At 34.7% G+C, this 20,261-nt stretch overlaps 1 protein-coding gene across 3 annotated transcripts in view; it reads right to left on the bottom strand.

The window, feature by feature from the left end:
- DMXL2 (Dmx like 2) overlaps positions 1–20,261 on the bottom strand; it is a 54,728-nt gene that overhangs the window by 25,782 nt on the left and 8,685 nt on the right. For 2 of the 3 annotated variants that reach the window (XM_040569667.1, XM_040569670.1), the window contains exons 3-19: positions 18,917–18,988; positions 18,170–18,248; positions 17,375–17,528; positions 16,382–16,448; positions 14,384–14,559; positions 13,495–13,678; positions 12,691–12,865; positions 11,586–11,822; positions 10,078–10,355; positions 9,194–9,890; positions 7,880–8,001; positions 6,735–6,824; positions 4,645–4,762; positions 3,804–3,923; positions 3,164–3,391; positions 703–2,382; positions 305–415 (exon numbers count right to left, since the gene is read on the bottom strand). In XM_040569667.1, coding sequence (XP_040425601.1) covers positions 305–415; positions 703–2,382; positions 3,164–3,391; positions 3,804–3,923; positions 4,645–4,762; positions 6,735–6,824; positions 7,880–8,001; positions 9,194–9,890; positions 10,078–10,355; positions 11,586–11,822; positions 12,691–12,865; positions 13,495–13,678; positions 14,384–14,559; positions 16,382–16,448; positions 17,375–17,528; positions 18,170–18,248; positions 18,917–18,988 — 4,588 coding nt within the window. The remainder of the gene's footprint in view (positions 1–304; positions 416–702; positions 2,383–3,163; positions 3,392–3,803; positions 3,924–4,644; positions 4,763–6,734; positions 6,825–7,879; positions 8,002–9,193; positions 9,891–10,077; positions 10,356–11,585; positions 11,823–12,690; positions 12,866–13,494; positions 13,679–14,383; positions 14,560–16,381; positions 16,449–17,374; positions 17,529–18,169; positions 18,249–18,916; positions 18,989–20,261) is intronic. The other variant, XM_040569668.1, reaches the window with a different exon arrangement.

Here is a 20,261-nt window from a genome sequence, read left to right as displayed (position 1 = left end):
CTTCAGTCCTCCAGCAGAAACAATGTAAAATATGATACAATTTGTATGTTATCTGGTTGGGGAAATTATTCATGCTCAAACTGAATGGCACAGAATCTCTCTTCTATTCTAGAGTTTTACATTTTTGTCTGTTCGCAGTGCACGCAGGGAAGCATATACTTTGCAAGACAAGGGCCTTAATGGAACAGGTGTCATCTAAAATTAATATGGAGATAATAAAAGTATCACAATATAAATCAAATATTATCAGGTCCTGTCAGCTCAACTGGATAAAATGAAAGCAATGCCACATTCCAAGAATTACCTTGGTGAAGTAGCTGTACTCGATACAGAGGTGGTAGTGATGTCAGAAGGCAGGTGTGCAAGCGCATAGCCAACAAATATCGTAAGCCACATTCATCTAAAGTATCTCTTCCTGTAAAATACAAAATATTGACTTTAGAATATGCAGATGACTACATGGGCATATATATAACTTACTGTATGCAGCATGTAAGGAATGTATGTTTCTAACTTTGCTGTTTGCGATGAAGTATTATGCTTGAAATACAGAGATTTATAAAGTGGTTTTTGCTCTACTGTATCTAATCTGAATAACTGATACTAGCTTCCAGCTTTTTTAACCCCAAAATACTCAAGGAGCTAGTTTGCCTTAGCTGGGAAGAGCAAGAATGTTAATTTAATAATATGCTTGTTACTAACCTGAGTAATTCTTATCTCTGTTCTCATCTAGTTCAGTGCTTGTTGTTGCCACAGTGTCTGCCAAAGCTACGAGGAACATCTGCTCTAGTCGAGTGAGGCCTGGCAGACTTGAGTGCATCAGGTGACTTGAAAGGACACTGGCATGTTCTCGGCCAAAGTAAGTCGGACCATACTGTGAGAGATTAATAACTTTGGATTTACTCTCCCTCTTTTCAGGCTCGAAATCAATAAAGTCATCAGTTGTAACAGGCTGAATCTGGAATAGATCCGAGTACTGATCCTCTGTTTTTCTTTTAGCATGATCTTCAGACCCCTGAGGTATTTTAGAAGTTTCTTCGGAAACATAAGTGGCATCTTGATCTGCAGCAAGCAGAGCATAAAGTGGCAGTGGGGGAATGGAGTCTATCTCTGTGTAGTCTCGAGTACCATCTTTTCCAGCTGTGATGGTATCCTTTGCAGTACTACCACTTACACTAATGGTGCGAGAAAGATGGCGTTTAGGACCAGTTCCTTCTCCCGCGTCTGTGTCTTTAACTATTGCAACTTCTCCTGCAATACATTTAACTAAATGTGACAGAATGGCTTTGGCTCGGCGAACTTTACCCAGATCCATAAGTTCTAATAGCTGGGTTGGATGATACTGAGGGAGAGTAGGTGAAAGAACATGAGCAGCTTCAAAAAGGCCTCCATCTTGAATTACAGTTGGAGTGCCAAAAACATCATCCACAATACCTGCCCCATCAATTACACTGGTCTTCTTTGCTATCAAGCTTGCTTTGAGTGGATCTTGAGTTGCTGGGTCTTCAATAGTGAAAACATCACTTTCACCATCACCAAACTTGACAGCGTGTTTCCACTGTGCATAAACATGCATTTCACAGTCCATTCCCACCACCAGTATACCATCTCTCACCCATGAGAGAGAAACAGGCAGTGAAGGAGTGCCATCTACAGATGATACCAAATCAATCGATCTAAGCAACACCCACTTTGACTTTATACCTTGTTTTATGCTTCCACCTAGTGGTAAAGTAATGACAGCTACACCCTCTTTGCTGCTTGTTTGATCTGTTACAATTCCTGAAAGTCTTCCGTACATGAAGATGTTGGCACCAACTCCAACTGTCAATATATGTGAACCATCTTCTTTTGATACCCAATCCAAATGCACCAAATGCTTGATACTGGGCACCAGGTATTTGTCTTTATTCAAAAATGCATCTGATTTACTGTAAACAAATAAATTACTATCTACACTGACCCTTGAATCAAGTACACTTCCAACCCTAACTAAATCATCCAGATGAATTGTCTGTTCCAAAACCCATTCTGATCCTCCTGTAGACTCACACTCAAGTATACAAACATGCATGGAAAATTCTTTTGAAACAAAACCGTTTTGCTGTATGGGTTGTTTGTATGCTACTGCAAGACGTCCTGTGTAAGAACAGCTAACGGCAACTGGCCTTCCTACTATGGTGACTGTACTGCTGTTGTCTTCTCCTTCATCATTCATTAAAGGCCATTTTCTCCAATGATATGTTTCCCTTTCCTCATTTTTGCTGTTCAGGTCTTTCTCTATAGTACATCTCCAGAATCGCACTCTGTCATCTGAACATGATGTTACTATCAAATAAGGTGCAAGGCAGACTGGATATATTGATGAAGAGCTCAAATGACCTGAAATCAGAACAAACATTTAGTATCAGTAATAAAAGTCAAATACCTATATGAGACAGACACAACATTGTAACTACTAATAGAGACCTTTTCAATTTGGTGTTTTTTTTTGTTTTTTTGTTTGTTTGTTTGTTGTAATTTGGAGCTGGGTAAGGGCAAATGTTTTAAGACTGATAACAGTCTTAACAGTCTAGATGTTAATCATCTGCAGTTCTGGTCACTATTCAAGGAAAATAAACTTGAACTAAACTAATTCTGAAAAGAATTGTTAGAATAATAAAGAAATACAAAGCTTTAATCAGATGCAATAAGGGAAATTAAGATTAGGCTTGTGTAGCCTACCAAAATGAAACCTAAGAGGGGCACGATGGTACTTAAGAATATTATGAGAGACACGGAGACAAACAGACAGAAGTAGACGGGGTAAGTACATCAAGTTAAAAGAAAAAAAAAGCATCATATACTCATCAGATTAATGTTGGCAGGTGAACAACTGGGTATAAATTGATCATAAATAAATTAAGACTAGAAGTTAAGTTTCCAGTCATTAAAGCAGTAAGTTTCACAAAAAGCTTTTCTATGAGGACTTGATACAACTAAGAAAGGAGTGATTTGCAAAATGCACATTTTTGATTTGAGAGACATGGATATGGATTTAAGAGCGCCTGTTTAGTCCCATGTTGCTTGTATCAGTTAATCAAGAGAGTGATAGGCTGAGAATATACTAGCTTATGAACTAGCAGATAAATTAGTGGATTAATTAGAAAAAAGTTAAATTTACCTGCTGAAGGAGTTGCTCTTATTACTTCTACACCAACAGGAAGATCCAGTGGTTGGCTGTATACAAGTCTGGAGCTCAGAATGAGCTTACTAGCAGTCTGAAGATTAGCGATTGATGAAGATCGTGGAATGGGACTTACGCCAGGTGATATATCTGGAGAAGAATCTACAGTCTTCTGTTCAGGTACGCTAAGCTTATTCTCTGATAAAGTAGTTTCAGTGGTTTTTGCTATATAAAAGAAAAATCATTGCAAACAGTGTTAAAAATGTTTGTATGTGAGGACAAAGCATAAACATGCTATAATCAGATGTTTTTCCTAGCACTGCTTCAGTTATGCAGAAAATAATTATATCGTGTATTGGCTGCTTAGTTTTACTGCAAATAATTTTATGCTATGATTACTCATTTTAAGATATCCATAGTATTCTGAAATACTTAGAGTTTAAAATAAAGAATCCAGTGCTTAAGTATATTACTCACTCTTTTAACAAATTTTCATATTGTCATAGCTATAGAATGCAACCCATATTTGCAAGAAACCTTACTCCTTCTATTGCCTTCTAGAACACCAAGCCTCAAATTTTCTGTCATGTTACTTAAATGTTCATCTCTAAGAAAATACAACTACTCACTCACTCACCTAAACAGGCTTGCACAGATTTGAGATGAAGATGCCACATCTGAAGAACAGAACAGCCATTACTATCTTTTTCAATTACTACTAGGTAGAACTTTTCTGAAAAAGGCGGTGGACGATACCCTGTGATTTAAACACATTACCATAATCATGAAGTTTACATTCAACAATTGATAAAAACTGATACTAAAAAAATATTTTTTCCTCTTTGAAATTGTTTGATTACAAAATAAAATACTCAAACGGTACTATTAATAACATTTTAATCAATATTTAGTTTGTTCAGAGCTATAGAAGACTTAGTAAAATAGAGACTGACTTACAGCCAACCTGAGTATTAATGACAAATCTAACTTATTAGATGTATTTGCCTTCCTAATCAATTTGAACTGCTCTGCTAGATTATAAAACAGTTTTCTCACAGTGCTTGCTTCCTTCCTTTTTTTTTTTTTAACTTTTAAGTCTAGTACCAAATTCCCCAGTTACTTTCTATAGGATAAAAGGGAAAGTCAGACATATGCACCTTATCACCTGGAACAACACATTAATTCAGGAAACACGCTTCTAGTCTACTTTGTACACATCTTTAAAATATAACACAAAGCATTTTGAAAAATAGACCTTGTCATATAAGTTAAAATATTTCACTGTAGGCAAATTAGAATAGTTTTATTTAATACCATTACCATGTAGGTAATGATTTATATGAGCAATGTGAATCAGCCATTTCAGTGAATTCAATATATTCTCATTAAAAATGAATCTAGTAGATGCCTGCTAGATTTAAGTATTCTTTAAGAACAGTTTTGGTACCTACTTCATAGTAGTTATTCTTATACTATACCTTGTGATGGCTGGAAAAATATCTCAGTTTCCTTCCCTTCTACATCTTCCTTTTGTGGTTTGTATCCCAAAATGAAGTCTTCTTGAAAGACATGAAGTAATTGTGTGTTTGAGCCACACTGTAAAATCAAGCAGTAGTTATGCTTTCAGAATGGTATAACAACATTTTTTACTAACATAATTATTTTTTTGTACAATCTAACTATCGATTGAGGATAACTTTCTTTTATAATGCTGAAAACGATCTTAATACATCAGAAAAACAGAACATTTTCATCTCTTACATTAAGAACAGCATGTTCTAGAACCTATTGTGTATATATTCCAAAAGTTTCAATGAAATCTACCATACTAGACTAATTCTGTAATATTTTTGCTGAAGCTAATGACAGATTATTATTATTATTATTATTTATTTTAGGTATCGAATAAAGGACTGTGGCAACAACTCTTAGACTTCTATCAATTTTCAGTGGAAAGATGACTCCAATGCACTGAGAAATCTGCTAAAAAAAAATAAAAGGAAGAAACTGCTGATATTCCTTCTCTTATAACTCAACAGCTGTTCCTCCTGACAGCAACAGACCTCTTTTCAGTACCTCCACCCCTCTACAAAGGAGGCTGCTGGCAGTGAAATCCATTTCTGCAGACAAGGAAAATGTGTCCCCCAAAGACAGCGACAGCAAAGTTTTCATGTTCTTGAACACATTTTTTTCCAGAGAAGCAAGGAGAGGCATCTTCCTTCACACAGGTATTTTTGAAATCCTACCAGGATGAAATTGGCAAAAGCTGACTGACTCAATATAAAATGTGGGTTTTTTTAGAGCTTCAGCAGGTGCTATGGGGATAAAGGAGGTAGTGAGAGGATGCATGAATGACATTGGTATTATGGGAAAGTCTTTGGTCACCATGATGATTGGGATGCCCTCTAAGGAAACTGGATTCAGTGTTTTCTTGTAGAAGAGAGAGGGCTTCTTCCCGACTCCAGAGCTTGCAGCCCTTTTGAATCGTTGCAGGCTGTTTTTTCACATCCAAAGCTCTTCCCAGTCTCAGCCTCCCAAATTGATACATTGATTTCTACATTTATTTAAAAAAAAATTTGGATACTGAAAAATAATAACCCAACTAACTTATTTACCATTTCTGTAGAAGTTGGTAAGGTCCACCAATATTAATTAAGCTTTATACTAGGACATCAGAGGCTTGAAAGTATGACTAAGGAGCTAAAAGACACCCAGGATGTCTTGCTATTGTCTTTCCCACAACATAGGTCTTACGTAGAAGACCGTTTCTTACGTCATAAGCTATTCCCTGTACTCCTCATGTCAAGTCATAAAATAATCTATAAAAATTCTAAAAAATATTTTGTAAACCTGAACTTAAAATTGAAGGTCCTATGTGATTAATACTTACAAGACAAAAAAAAACATTGTCAAATAGAGAAGTACTTCTTTGTATGTATCAAAAATGTCTGTATGTCTAAGTAAAAAATGGTGAAATAAATTATTTTACCAGGCTGCTACCTAACAGAAAACAGCACTGGAACTTGCAAGATCAAAATAACAATATGAACTAAATTTGATAGTACTACCATTCAATCAATTCATTGATTGAAACACATAGCTGTATTAGTTAACAGGTAAAAGTGTGTCTTATGAGAAAGACACAAAATTGTAAGTCATACAAGGCTATTATTACTACATTTTGGAAGACTTAAGTTGTAGTTTTTATTTTTTGTTGTTGGTGGTGGTCTTTTTGTTTTGGGTTTCTGGAGGCAGTTGTTTTTGTTTTTTTTTCTTTCTTTAAATTACGATGGGTATAAAGCAGTATTCAGTCAAGTTTATTTTAAACAATATTTATGCCTAGAAAATATTGTTACGCTCTATAACAACAGGCTTTGAGCTCCTAACAACTATAAGTTGTCTCACAAAAACATTCAAGGTATCTCAACATTCACAAAAATTCAAGGCAGTCATTATCACCAATGAGAAATGTCCTCTCTTTTCTGTATTTTCAACAGATTTGGTTAATCAGCAACAAAGCTATTAAACAGTTTTATGTGATACCCTAAAGAATTAACCATTTATTTACTTTGTTAGTTATTGCATCAAGTTCAATAATGCACCCTGGTCGAGCAGTAGATTGTTGGCTCACAATGTTAAACACTTCCCCAATAAGTTTCTGAAACAGAGGAAAATGGGATGAGTTAGCATATTTTTTCTTCAGACAGAAGGAAATCGCAATCATTTACAATAAACTGATGCTATAATTTTCCTTGTTGCTGTAAATAGTAATAGGCTTCTTCCTGTTGTCATTTTGGCAGTTATGAATAATGCACTCATCAGGACATTTGCACTGTTTTGAGTCTGCAGCTATTCATGGGGATAGCATAACAATTTACATAGAAAGTAAATGTTTATTTAAAGACTTATCTTTTCATAATAACATAACAGTATAGGTACTATGAGAAACTGAAATACACTGCTTCACTTTTGTTTAAAGCTTCAGGTTTTGTCACAACACAGAAATAAATAAAAAAAATCAATACAGCTTATATATAAATGGAATGTACTATTGATTTTTGCTGGAGCATTCACAGTCATTGCTCCTGTAACAGGTTTCTCAGACTGATCTGAATACTGACAAGCTATAGCTTACAGGATAGCTTAAAAAATAACAGAAGAATGGAAAAATGAAAAATGTGCTTATTTATACAGTAACAGTTACAAGGCCAGGTTTTACTTTGCTTAGTCATAGAAATGAAACATAATAAAAGAACAGAAAGAATAGACTACAATGGAAAAAATAAGAGCCAATATTACCCTTAGCAATAACCTGCCCTGACTCCCTCCTATCCCATCATCTCTGTCCTCCCTCATATACACACCCTAGTGTATAAGTGTATACACCCTAGTCTTTCTCTTCTATCTTCACCTGCCCACTTGCTCCTGACTCCCCTCTTCCGAGAAGACAAAAATCCCATTTTTTCTTTCACCACATACTACATGTTGGGGAAACTTGTCAGCGATATTTTGTTTCAGTTCAGCCACTTCTAGTAGTAATATCCACATTCCTGTCTGCTAATGTTTACAGAGATCTGCAAAAGATGTAATTATACAAGCTAATATACAGACATGAGGAAATAAGAAAAATCACTGGAGAGGGGAAAAAAAAAGTTTAAAAGTTACCTTAACTTTTATTTTAAAACTTTCAAGCCATTGCTACATAAAACTTACAGACGATTCAGGGTCAGATAGTTCATCTAGAAGTTTTCTTGCATCTACAACAGCTTGATAGAGTCTCAGGTTTTTGCCATCAGATGCAACAAAACAAGCACTAGCGGAGTTGCAGTATGTACCTACAGAAAACACAAAAAAACTTTATAGTTAAAGAAAAAAACAGCATGAAATAGTATCACGTAGTCAATTATAATCCACTTCACAATATCTGAATGTTTCTAACAATGACTGTCATAAAATACTGAAGCACAAACACCCCAAGAAATTATGTGCATTAAAACAACATTATTTAGACTTTGAAATAACTTTCTGCTCATTTATGTAACTAGAACTCCTCATAAACATTGAATAACCTAAGCAGAATTCATTATTGTTTATAACCATTGTTCACACATGCAAAAACCAATAGATAGTACACCTAAAAGAATGCTGCCTTTCTTTAAAATGATTACATTCTCTTCACTGTCACCTCCAAGGGAGGTGTTTGGAACTTGAGCTTAGGGACTCTAGCTTCCCTGGGTTCTTGGAGATGATTTAGAGTAGGAATCCAAGGTAAACTGTTTAGAATAGCTCCTTTGTGGGATTGAGACAGCATAGAACATTAGTATGTGAGCAAAGGGATTTTTTTTTTTAAGTTTTAAATCAAAGAAATTCTACGCCTTTTAAAGCACATTTAAGATTTCTGAGGTTGCACAACATCTTTGACACTCATTTAAAAATTGCAAAGGTCAGACTGGCCTTAGTATAATAAAATATCCTGGCACTGTTAGTATAAAACTTAATAATGTGATATTCACAACACAATTTACATTTTAGTATTGTACACAGCAACTACTACAACATCTTTATAAACAAAAAATAAGTATCTGAGTGGCTTAATAGATTAACATTTCTAGAAATTTTTCAATCAAGTGGTCCAATCACTAGTTCTGTTCAATCCACTGCCTCCTGCAACTGTATGAGGCCAACAACCCAGATACCTGTACCATGTCAATGCAGACAGCACTCTGCAAAGTTGCCTAAAGCACTGAGGAATGGGATCACCTTTTTCTGTTGTGAGACTGATTGCTAACTCACACAAAGAAGTTACTGCATGCCAGGTGATCCATGGTAACTACAATCTCTTAGCCCACATGAACTATGCTGTTTTAAAGTAGCTTAGTCTCAAATGAAGGAAGAATGTTCACTGGCACAATATAAAAAATTGCTGAAAAGTTAATATACTCCAAATACAACAGTAATTTATTTTGAAAAAATAGTTTTATGGCCCCCAGTGTTAACTCTATATGGGATCATGCTAAGAATACTCACCAAGGCAATAGCTTGGAATAAGTGTTGGAAGCCAGGCTACATTAGAGAAAGCGGAGGTATGAAGAGAGTTAATTCTAGCCAATTCAGATACTCCTCCAGTGTATGACAAAGGTCCTATAGGGTCTACACGCCACAGAATCAGCTCACTATAGATTGCATTTGGGTCATAGAATGTACGGGTTGCTGCATTTTTAAGTTGCTGCCTAGAAGAACCTTTCACATGTTTTATAGGATCCATTATTCTGTTTATTCTGTCACAATCCTGAGAACTGTCTAATTCAGGAGTTAATAGAGCGTTATGATGAGAAGATGTTAACAGTAATGGTAAAACAGAATGGCAAGCTAGATCATTAAGATGAAAACGGTGACCGCAGTACCTAAATTTATGTGAGACTGTTAGCACAGTAGTGAAAGCTGATTTATCAGCAAAAGTAACTGCCCACTGATTTAGAGAGCCATCTATATGTTTGGAAATCATCATCACTATGGGAGAAATTATATTCACATTTGTGCTGTTCTGAGCAAAGCCTGGTCCTTTACTTCCTAGGGTTTTATCTGGAAAGTCCACTGTCTTCTGATGTACAGCATTACTGATATCTTTTAATAAGACAGGGCAAGCATACATCATAATATTTTTGCTAAGGGAACTAGCATCTCCTGAAGGAAATGCAACAGGAATCCTAGAAGAAAATGAAACCTGGAGGGGAAAAAAAAATAAAAAAAAATTAGAATATAACAACCCAATGTAAGTCCAAATTAATCTCAACTGTTTCACAGGAATTAATTTAATTTCAAGTAATTCTGATGACCAGATTTAAATAGAAAGAACATAATGACTGTTCATTAAGATCATAAATAATAAAACAATTTCAAATATACAACACCTGAACTTGTCGAAAGATGCCTGGAGTGTGTTCATCTAAATACTTCACATGCCACACCAAAAAGGTACCATCTACAGGATGAATAGTAAAAAGCATATCTGGATTTCTGTTCCATTCAGTTAGGAGCAACTCAATTTTCCGATCTAACAAAACTGTTGGAAGAGGCATGCGTAGGCCTGCTGGTAGAGATGTTCTGGGGCTTCCCTCTCTTTCTCCATCTTCATGTTCTGAAGAACCTGTTCCAGTCCCTGTCTCTGATTCTCTATCTACAGACAAGTCTGCAACAGAAAATAAGGTGTTTTTTTTTTTTTTTTCAAATTGCAAGTATTGTCCTACTACAGTTTCCACTCCAAACAACAATATTTTAAAATCTGTTAATAGTGCTATCTCATAAGAACATTCATGCAAATTGAAGGTAGAAACACCTTTTGTCTGTTTGTACAACAGTGAGAGGCCCTGGCATTTGACTATTGATCCTAACTATGGAATACAAGTAATAATAAATACAACCATAAAAATTCAGACACTTAACATCAATTGTCTACAATCATTTTGCTCAACTATACAAAAACAGGTATTTTACATGAATGCTGGCTCCAAATTAATGTCTTTTTTTTATTTATTTGATTATTATGAAACATGGTATGTGACAAGTGATGAAGTAGTATGTATTGCATGTGCAGTAAGAATGACGACACGAGCAAGTGTTTGTCATAAATTGCATTGGTAACCTAGATTTTAAGAACCTAAGCTTTATAAACGACAATAAACATACATCAGTTTATTGTCTTTAATAGCTCTTACTGGTTTAAGTAGAAAGGCTTTTATTTTTACAAATTCTTAGATAATTCTTCATTCTTAACTTTGAGAAGACAAGGGAAGACATAAGTTTTTCAAATTTTAAACAAACGGGATTTGTAATCTTTAATAAAATGGAAGGAATACATATACTGGCTAAGGTGATGCTCCTGAAGCAATGTTCAGTCCTTCTTATAGGGCATGTTTTTCATCATTAATTTCAAAATATGTCTCTCTCTTCCTCTTCCTTTGTGAACAGCTACAATTGGGATCATTGCGTGCTGTAAGGTTTAAGACGTAAAGCTTACCTCTACTGGAAAGAGTGCAGTTTCATTAAAATGGAGCTATGTCCAACCCTCCTTAAAGCTTGCCATCAATTCATGCCTCATTACTGTCCTGAGATTGTAAGGTGAATCAAGAGCAAGTCTTAGTCATAATTTCATAACTTTATGGAATAGCTCCAAAATGGAAATAAAGAACCAGAGCTACCTTTCTTTTTCAATGTGTTTATCATTACTGCATTCCAACAGAGAGTACAACCTTTTCATGCCACCAAATTATTATAGGAGCCAAAATTGCATCTATATCTATTTATTTTAGATTAGTAATACATTACTATTGTTTATAATGTGTTAAATAATTGCACTAATTATTGCACTAAATAAATGTGTTTCAGAATAATTCTTGTGCTATAGATCAAGATTACTAACCATGATCTAATTTCATATGCAAACCTCTCTCTTTTTCTTCCATTTCTTCTTCCTCTTCAACCTCAACATCATCAAAATCTTGTTCTAGTTGTTGTTCAGAAAATTTTCTTAGATGCTGCATAAATACTTCAATAGATGATGTAAAATTAAATTCTTTATTATTCAACCAGTGAACAACAAAGCCTCCATTGCCTTCATCTATATTAAAAGCTGTTCCAGCCAAAACTGATGGGATATCTGTGGACAGTTGTAAACAGATCAAAAAGTTGTATCTTAAACCACGTATCTATTAAACACACACACATTTCTTGATTAAGACAATTAACTCACTTTTGGTAGAACAGACCTTGTGCCTGTACGTTTAGAAAAGGTAAGGTACAGATCGTTTCTACATATGTTTTGAGTAAAAAAATGAAAAAGAAAAAAAAAAGGAAAGACATTTTAGCATCAAGAAATAAAGTAAAATGATTCAAATGAGACTGGTAAATGAGATTCAACGGGTCTAATTGCTCAGTTTTCTAAGTTGCAGTGTTGTCATATCATTTACTGATTTTACACACAGGATTGTTCTTCAATCTCTTCTTTAAAATATTCTAAATTATTCTACAAAAAGCAGCTGTTTTCCTGCTAATAAAATCTTGTACAGCTTTTTTTTTCCATTCACTTTATATTATGTAGGATGCAAGTAATCCATTCATCATATACTGTTTTCTCCCCAAATCAGGCACGAAGCAGACTTGAAATTAAGGTAGTGAAATTTCTTTTGCTTTCCGATGTGCAAAAATGAAATTAAGGCTTTTAAAAATGCTGAAAGTCTTGGGCAAGTGGCTATAGGTGACCCTGCTTAAGCAGGGGCATTGCACAAGATGACCTCCTTCAAAATACAACCAGTCTGACAGTCTGTGATTTTTGGAAAAAAAAATAAAAATCAGCTTGTCTTACAAAACTCTAAGCCAAATGACAGAATTGTGAAATAGCACTCCTCCTACAAATCCCTTCTATTCAATTAGGCAAAGCAAAGAACATGCACCTCAGCCCCCTTTATTTATTTTTTCCTTTTTGTGAAAATATATTATTAACAGTTTAATAAATAGTTCTATTTCACCTGTATTAGGGTTGATGCTTGCTGCTATATGGAAGTGACCAAGTGCATTTGCATGGTGTGAAATGTGACGCTGAACTTCATGAGTACCCTGTTGGTCTGGTAATACATCTGTGTGGGTAACAAGAACTGAAGATCTCCTCTGCCCTTTTCTCATATTTTTCAAATGGTGAATTGTCTGGTATAATTAGAAAAAATAATTTAAGAAATACTAAAAAAAAAAAAAGGATATAAATGCATAGTTATGTAATTACTGTTTGTTCAGTTTTGTTTTTACATTCACATGTTTTCTTTTCCTATAAATTTAATATACTTCACATGACCTCCACTGAAACTCATAGCCCTGTAATATCATCTTTTGGAAATGTAGTTATCAAATCAGATAACTAAAGTACTAGAAGAGTTTATTTACTGCTTCTACTGTTATAACTACAGACTTTCATACCCATTCAGAATGAAACCATCTTAATATTCCATATTAAACATCATCTCTTCCCAACACTATCAGTTAGCTATAGAAAATTCAGTCTCTTCCCAATGCTATTAATTAGCTACAGAAAAAGCAGTAGTTTTAAAAACATGGAGCTTGGGTGCAAAATTAGACGTCTCTGACTTCTTCAGTGATTAATAATAAACTTAACTCACATAAAATAATTCAGACTATTCTGTTATGCGTGTAAGAACTACATATTAGGTATAGTTCTAATATGTAATATATAGATATTAGAATTCTACATACTTTAATTTTTCTAGTAAACGTTTACAAGTTTTACCAATCCTGAAATAAAAAATTGACAAGTATTGTACCTCTAGTGCATGCTGTATTTTGTCTTTTTGCTTTCCAGATTGAGAAATGGTGCTGTTAATGCTGGAAGTGCTAGTTTCACAGATCTGCTCACCCAGAAGAGTATCTTCTGGTAACAGCGTCTCTGCCCACAGCCGACAGATGCCATCAAGACATGACGTGAGTAACACATTACAGACTAAGCCCCTAAAGATAGACATATCAAGGAATTATCCAATATAATTAAATTAGGCATATGGACACAGCAAAAATCAGGGGAATATACAGTTATTTAGCAGTTATAATTATTTCATCCAAATTTCTGTGCTAACTAAACGTTTTATATGAGTGGTGATTTTTAGTATGCTGATAGATAAACTCATAAATTATTAGCAAAAATGCATGTGAACATAGAATGGTTATTATTTGCTAAATCCAACAGTTACCATAAAACTGTGGTCATGAAACTCCCTAAATTATCTGGTTTGCCAGATTATGTGAAGAATACATACAATTTTACTCAATCATGAAAAGTGAAATCAGCTAATTAAAAAACAGTATATACAACAAAGCTTCTAAGTACTAATTGTTTAAGCAAATATTCTATTTCCAATGCCACAATACTATTTGATAAAGACAAAGCCTTATGCTTTCTGGCATAACTTGAGAAGGCACTAAAGTTAAGACCATATTTTAAAATAAGTCTCTCTTATTAAAGTGACTATCACTGTTGTACTAGGTAATCCAGAAGCGTATGTGAAGATACTATTAAGTTTTATTTCTTGAAAGTATAAGCAGAGAAATCGAACCATGTTCTTGTACCCAAATTTTAAGCAGTGTGTTAAAAAAAAAAGTCAAATATTTATTTTTTTGTTTGTTTATTTGTTTATTTTTAAATAAAATCTTTCAAACCTGGGCATGTACTTGCTAATGTTACGCCATGAAAATCCCGTCACTGCTCGAGGATGAGCTAAATAGACAAATGAGAAGTGGACAACCCCTGAGCATTTCTTCTCTTCATTCTGTTGGGGCAGAAGAGATGACTTCCAACCAGTCATAGGATACCAAACCTTTAAGAGGCAGTCATCCTAGGTAAAGCAGCAAAATAACACAGGATTAGATAGCTATAAGTGAAAATGTCACAAAAATAAAATGCTAAATGATAAGGAAACTGCTGTTCCAGTATCTTTAATAAATACTCAACCTATTGCACAGAACTATTTAGTTTCCCAGACAACTCATTCCTGAGACCATGTATTTCATTGATGGTCATCCCGGAATGAGTTGGAGGACCAAAGAAATACTCTGCTGGCAACACATCAGTCCCAGAAGTAATTTTTCTTGCAGTCTATTTGGCTCCCTACTTTCCTCTTGGGTGTCTATGCATTTTCTGCATACCACATATGCATGCTTAAATCCCACATCCTTTCCTCTGCAAAGACAGAACCCAGAAATGGGCTGCCACTCACAGGACAGTATTAAACTCATTACCAATCAGTTTCTCCCTTAGGAAAATTTGTGCTGTAAGTCACTGTTGGTTCCCATGCACAGGAAACCTGACTTTCACAGAAAGCACTGTATCTACTGAGCAGAGGCACATAGTTGAGCAGTAACCGTATGATACAACCTTCCTCTCCACTAGCACGATCTATGCTACCTTTCTGGTTTGACTTGTTGGGCACCACTGATGTAATTAACTGAAAGACAAGTGAAATGTTGATACAGCAATACAACAAATGCTGATAAATGAGACAGGAATACATCTACACTGATGTGGGCTAAGGGCAACATTACTAGTACGCCCAAAATACATCGTATACAGCTGCATGCCACATCCCTGGATTTCAGGACTGGCTGCTGGAGTGCAGATACAGAATAAAGTAAATAAATGAATGAATTATCTCTGAGAGATCTTTTATTTGTATTTCCTGAGAAGCACCTAAAAATACAGTATCTAACCACAGATTCTGCAAGAAAGAAGTTTGACAGACAGCCCTGTTAAGAATTATGATTAAAGCTTATATAGGAATTAAGATAGAGCTGTCCTACAAATAGGAAATAACTACTGGAACCAACTGCCTCTTAGTCAACTGACACTTAGTCAAATTCTTATATATATATATGGGAATATACATATATATATGTATATATGTGTGTATATATATACATATATACACTTATGAATATATGTATATTCATGGGAAGCAGAAATATGAAACAAAGCAAATGTTTTGATAATTTTATAATCACAGTGATTCCAAATGTAGTATTTTTAAGGTGGTGTTACTATGTTTATAGTCATAAAACAACAGAGCTCATGATTCAGTTGTCCTCTTTAGTAAGTGTAAGAAAATAAAGCTTACTAAAATTCATCTCATCATTTGACCAACATTAAGCACAAGCAATAAATGCTTAACTATCCCGACTCAAAAACCAAAAGAAATCACTCAAATGAGAGAGTAAAATTAAAGAGAATTATTAATTGAAAACTTAGCTTGACTAGCAATTTGACAAAAAATATGAAAAATTGAAATAGAAGTTAGGAACTGATAACTGAACCCAGACTTCACTGTAAATAGAAAAATCTCTTCTAATTTATCCACTGATATTACACCAGTTTAAATGTTTATGTTTTATATCATAATGATCCAATGATACGTCTGTATGACTGTCAATTTATTTCCAGGTCAATTCTGAAGTAGTCAGTAACAGTACATAGCTAAATCCAAATTCTTGTTGCTGAAGTTCAAGGAATTATGTGAAAATTATGTATTATATAGGAGATGATAATTTAACTTAGCTCAGACTATAATGTGTTTATATGGTATAGGACCATTCTAAATTATTTACTTTTGACAAAGAAATGCACACATCTCAAGCACTCATTTATTTTGTTGTTGTTGTTCTTACCTTCCCAGCTGTTGCAAAGTATTCACCATCAGGAGACCATGCCATCAAATGTACCGATACTGCAGTCCTAAAGACACAAGAGTAAAGTTTTAAACTGTAACCAAAGTCTTTTATTCCATGTATATTCAGTTGATTCAGTATTACTGTGCATTATTTATATGAAATATATTCAAATTTATAGCTGTCGCTTTAAACATACTTTAAAAATGGCAAAAGCATAAGAGTATTTGCTTCAATGAAACAAGGTATTTACTATTCTCACACAGTTTTCTCTACAGAAAACCAGTACATTAAAATTAATGAAATATGGCAAGCCCTCGCTAGATCTAATGAGATCACAGAAGTGAATATTGTTCTACTTGCTTTTCTATTCCCAGTGAAACCAAGACTTAGGAATAAAGGAAAGATCTTTTAGATAATTTGCGATGCTATTTCACAGTGACTAAAATGTATGGGTCAGCTGAAAGAGGCAAGCAGCCTACACAGTGCTTTATAGGCATAAAATCTAAAATGTTTTCAAAAGTCACACAGAACTTAGGTTTATGGGTAGCTGCTTTCCAAGTCTGTATATCTATAGAAATGGCTGATCACGAAACACTTCCGTACATGGATCTCAAATATAACTGGGAAGAAAGAGTGTTTCAAGACTCTTCCTAAGTTTCAGAAAACAGCTCTCATCTTGAACAGCATAGCATGTCTGCCTGCTATTGCTCCTCTGTTTGGTCTCATCCAGTATCTCAGCACTACTTTCAAAGCTGAGAAGAGAGGGACAATTTATACATATTGCCAGTGATACAGTTAAGCTTTTGACAAGGTTATCTGATGACTTAGTCACATGAAAAATATTTTTACTTTGAGTAACTTATATTGTTTGAATTTTATGGTATTTTAAACCTATTTAAAAGCAAATTTTACAATATGGTTTTCTAGAGAAAGATAGAGATGATATGAGTTGGCATTGCATTCTGTCTTCAAATGAGTTATCTCACTCACTTGCACTGCCAGACACACTTCCAATCATTTAGAACGGGGAGAACTTTATCATCTTTCATCTGATTGTCAGGATCATCTTCATCTTCTTCTAGAATGTCACTAGATGGTGGGGCCCACAATTGCAAATAGTCAGTTGCTGTCAGTAGCCTGTTACCTGAAAGTGAACAACATCAAAGCTGGGAAACCAAGATGATGCATTCATATTGAACGCTTACACCTGTCATCACATTTTGATGAGAATTATTAAAAACAAGTTGAAAACAACTTTATGAAGTCATTTTAAATATGATAGAGTATTCAATCATATTATACAGCTGTTTTTATCAAAACATTTTAAATTTATGTCTTTTAAGAAAGAATATCAGTTTGTTTTTATGTTTTTAAATGACTTAAATTGATAGATCATATTTTACAATGACTGTTGAAGATGCTAAACAGCCATTAACATCTCAAATACTACATATTGTTCGGCATTTTATCAATTTCTCTCTCTTGGTACACTGCTGACTTTAATTGTGCTAAAATCCTATTTAAATGATTATTAGTGGTGATTTAAGCCAGTTAGCAACTTAACACCATGATTCCCAAACTAAGATCTTGCACAGAACGCTCAAATACTTGGTATAGCATCTTCACAAATGCTAATTGCAGCACCGCATTTTACGTAAGGCTGCCTGAGAATGGACCATCTAAAATGTCTGTATTCACGCTCCCATTTCATTTCAATAAAAATAATTTGTGTTCAAGTTCTCTAACTACAAATGTTGAACGAATGCATCAGAAGTTCCACATTACCTTGAGGATCCCATGCTAGGTTGTAAGTCATAGAACTGAGGAAAAATTGCCCCGTTTTAAGCCACTGACACTTTAGCTGCTGTAGTTTAAAAAAATTAAAGAATTAATTTTCACATCAACAGCAAAATACAAACGCATTTGTATTTATTTCTTTCTCTAGAAAATTACTATTTAGCTTGTTACGTACAAATTCAGGACCCAGCAACAGATTGTGGAATCTAGTTTTAATAATTTCTTCAGTTGTTTTACAAAAATTATATGCATCACACACTGCTGTGTGAACCTGACCTGGACCTGTCACATACACAAATGTATCTGTAGATTACTGTAAACCAGGCATACATTTACAACAATATAAGGAATGGCACTATAGATGCAAGAAAGATTGTGAAACACACTTGAGAGCACAGTTAAGACTTGAGCATTCAGTCATGACCATGTTGTTAAAACTAGCTTGGAACCACATATACACAAACAAGTCATATTTCTGTACTCCAGATCTGATACACCGATTTAAAGAAATACCAGCTCACCACCATGTTACTCTAGCATGAGATGCTGGGAACTTGGGAAAACTGCAATACCCAGTTCGGTTTATACAGTGGATGATCCTGACCATCCAATTTTATTATGGATGGTGGAAAATGTTTATTGACTAGTCTTTTTTGTGTCAATTCAATAATAACTGGCAGACATACTTTTTTCTAAGAACCTAAACTGAATTACAGTCATGAAATACATACTTACACAATTTCTTTTATGATTATTTATACCAAGTGGTTCAAAAATGCAAACAGCATTTCCATATGATGCTGCAATCTGGAAAAAAATTGAAGACTCAAGATGTAAGGTTATGAGATAAGTCTAGCTGCTCTTTAGTATTTCAAAATAGCTAAAGAATTTCCAGTACAAATTCTATGTGCAATCAAACAAGAAAAGTGAAATTAATATAAATGTAATTCATTGTGTTATACAAATACCTTCTAAAGGAAGCTGAGAAATGCATACCTTTGAATGAGCCCATCTTTAAGATCTTAACTTAAGCAGAGAATACATCTTGTTCAGTGGGATGCACACTGTCCATCAGATCTAATACATACTTCTAAGGCAACTACCATTGATGCATAAGAGAAAGCTGATACTTCTGCTCTTGTTCTCTCTACTTTACAACTAACTAATGAATGAATTATTAGTGTCTGGGTCTCAGTGTGATCCCGTGTTCCATTTTGTACCTCTAAATAGTAATTACTAAAAAATGGGAGGAAATTTGATTCCATTTGAATAGCTAAATATATTGTCAGGTGAGACAAACGGTAAATGGAAAAACTGAAGTACTTGTACCACCCCTTAATTGCTTTCATCTAGTTCTTTCACAGAAACCTCCATTTACACAATGATCTTTATTAGGAATTTAATCTGGTTGTGCTCCTAATATTCAAATGCTTATAAGTACTTTTGACTATCTTGTAAATTCTGTCTTCTTGCTTAAAAGATTTTTAAAAGAACAACTGTTTAAGTTTCTCTCATTTAGGATTTGGTGTCTTCAATACAGAAATGATGCAAAAGTTTCACTACAGTTCTTATGAAATCTTACTTCCTCTTCATATGGGGGAAGGAAAAAAAAAAGGTTGCAACAACACACTCCGCCCCAAAAAACTGACCATGAGTTCAGAGTCTTGTATGCAGAAGCACCCGGGGTTCATGGTGAGCTTGCAGGGGTCCCCCGTGCAGATGGAATCTCTCTTCCAGTCCCACTGGGACTGCTTGGCCGTAGTGTAGGGGCCTTGCCAGCTAAACTTGCCTGAATTCTAACTGGGGCTTTCTCAATACTAAAACCAACTTGTTTACAAGCTAACAGTGGTAGGCAGGGACAACTGATAAGCAAAATTTGATCAGTGCTCTGCAACATCTCATAGAAAGTTGTTTTCTTGTTCTCTGCAATCTAGACTGTCTGTTTAGCATTGTTTGGGGATTAAAAATAAAGCCATGCATTGTTTGGGGATTAAAAGTAAAGCTGAGCAGCTAGTCAAGGGCCACACAGTTGCAAAAGCTCACACCGTAGCACTTTGAAACACATTATACATGCCTAGGC

Source organism: Cygnus olor, chromosome 11 (genome assembly GCF_009769625.2).
Source record: "Cygnus olor isolate bCygOlo1 chromosome 11, bCygOlo1.pri.v2, whole genome shotgun sequence".
Taxonomy (NCBI): domain Eukaryota; kingdom Metazoa; phylum Chordata; class Aves; order Anseriformes; family Anatidae; genus Cygnus; species Cygnus olor.
The sequence above is the reverse complement of the archived record's forward strand: the minus strand, read 5'-3'. Positions and strand labels throughout refer to the sequence as shown.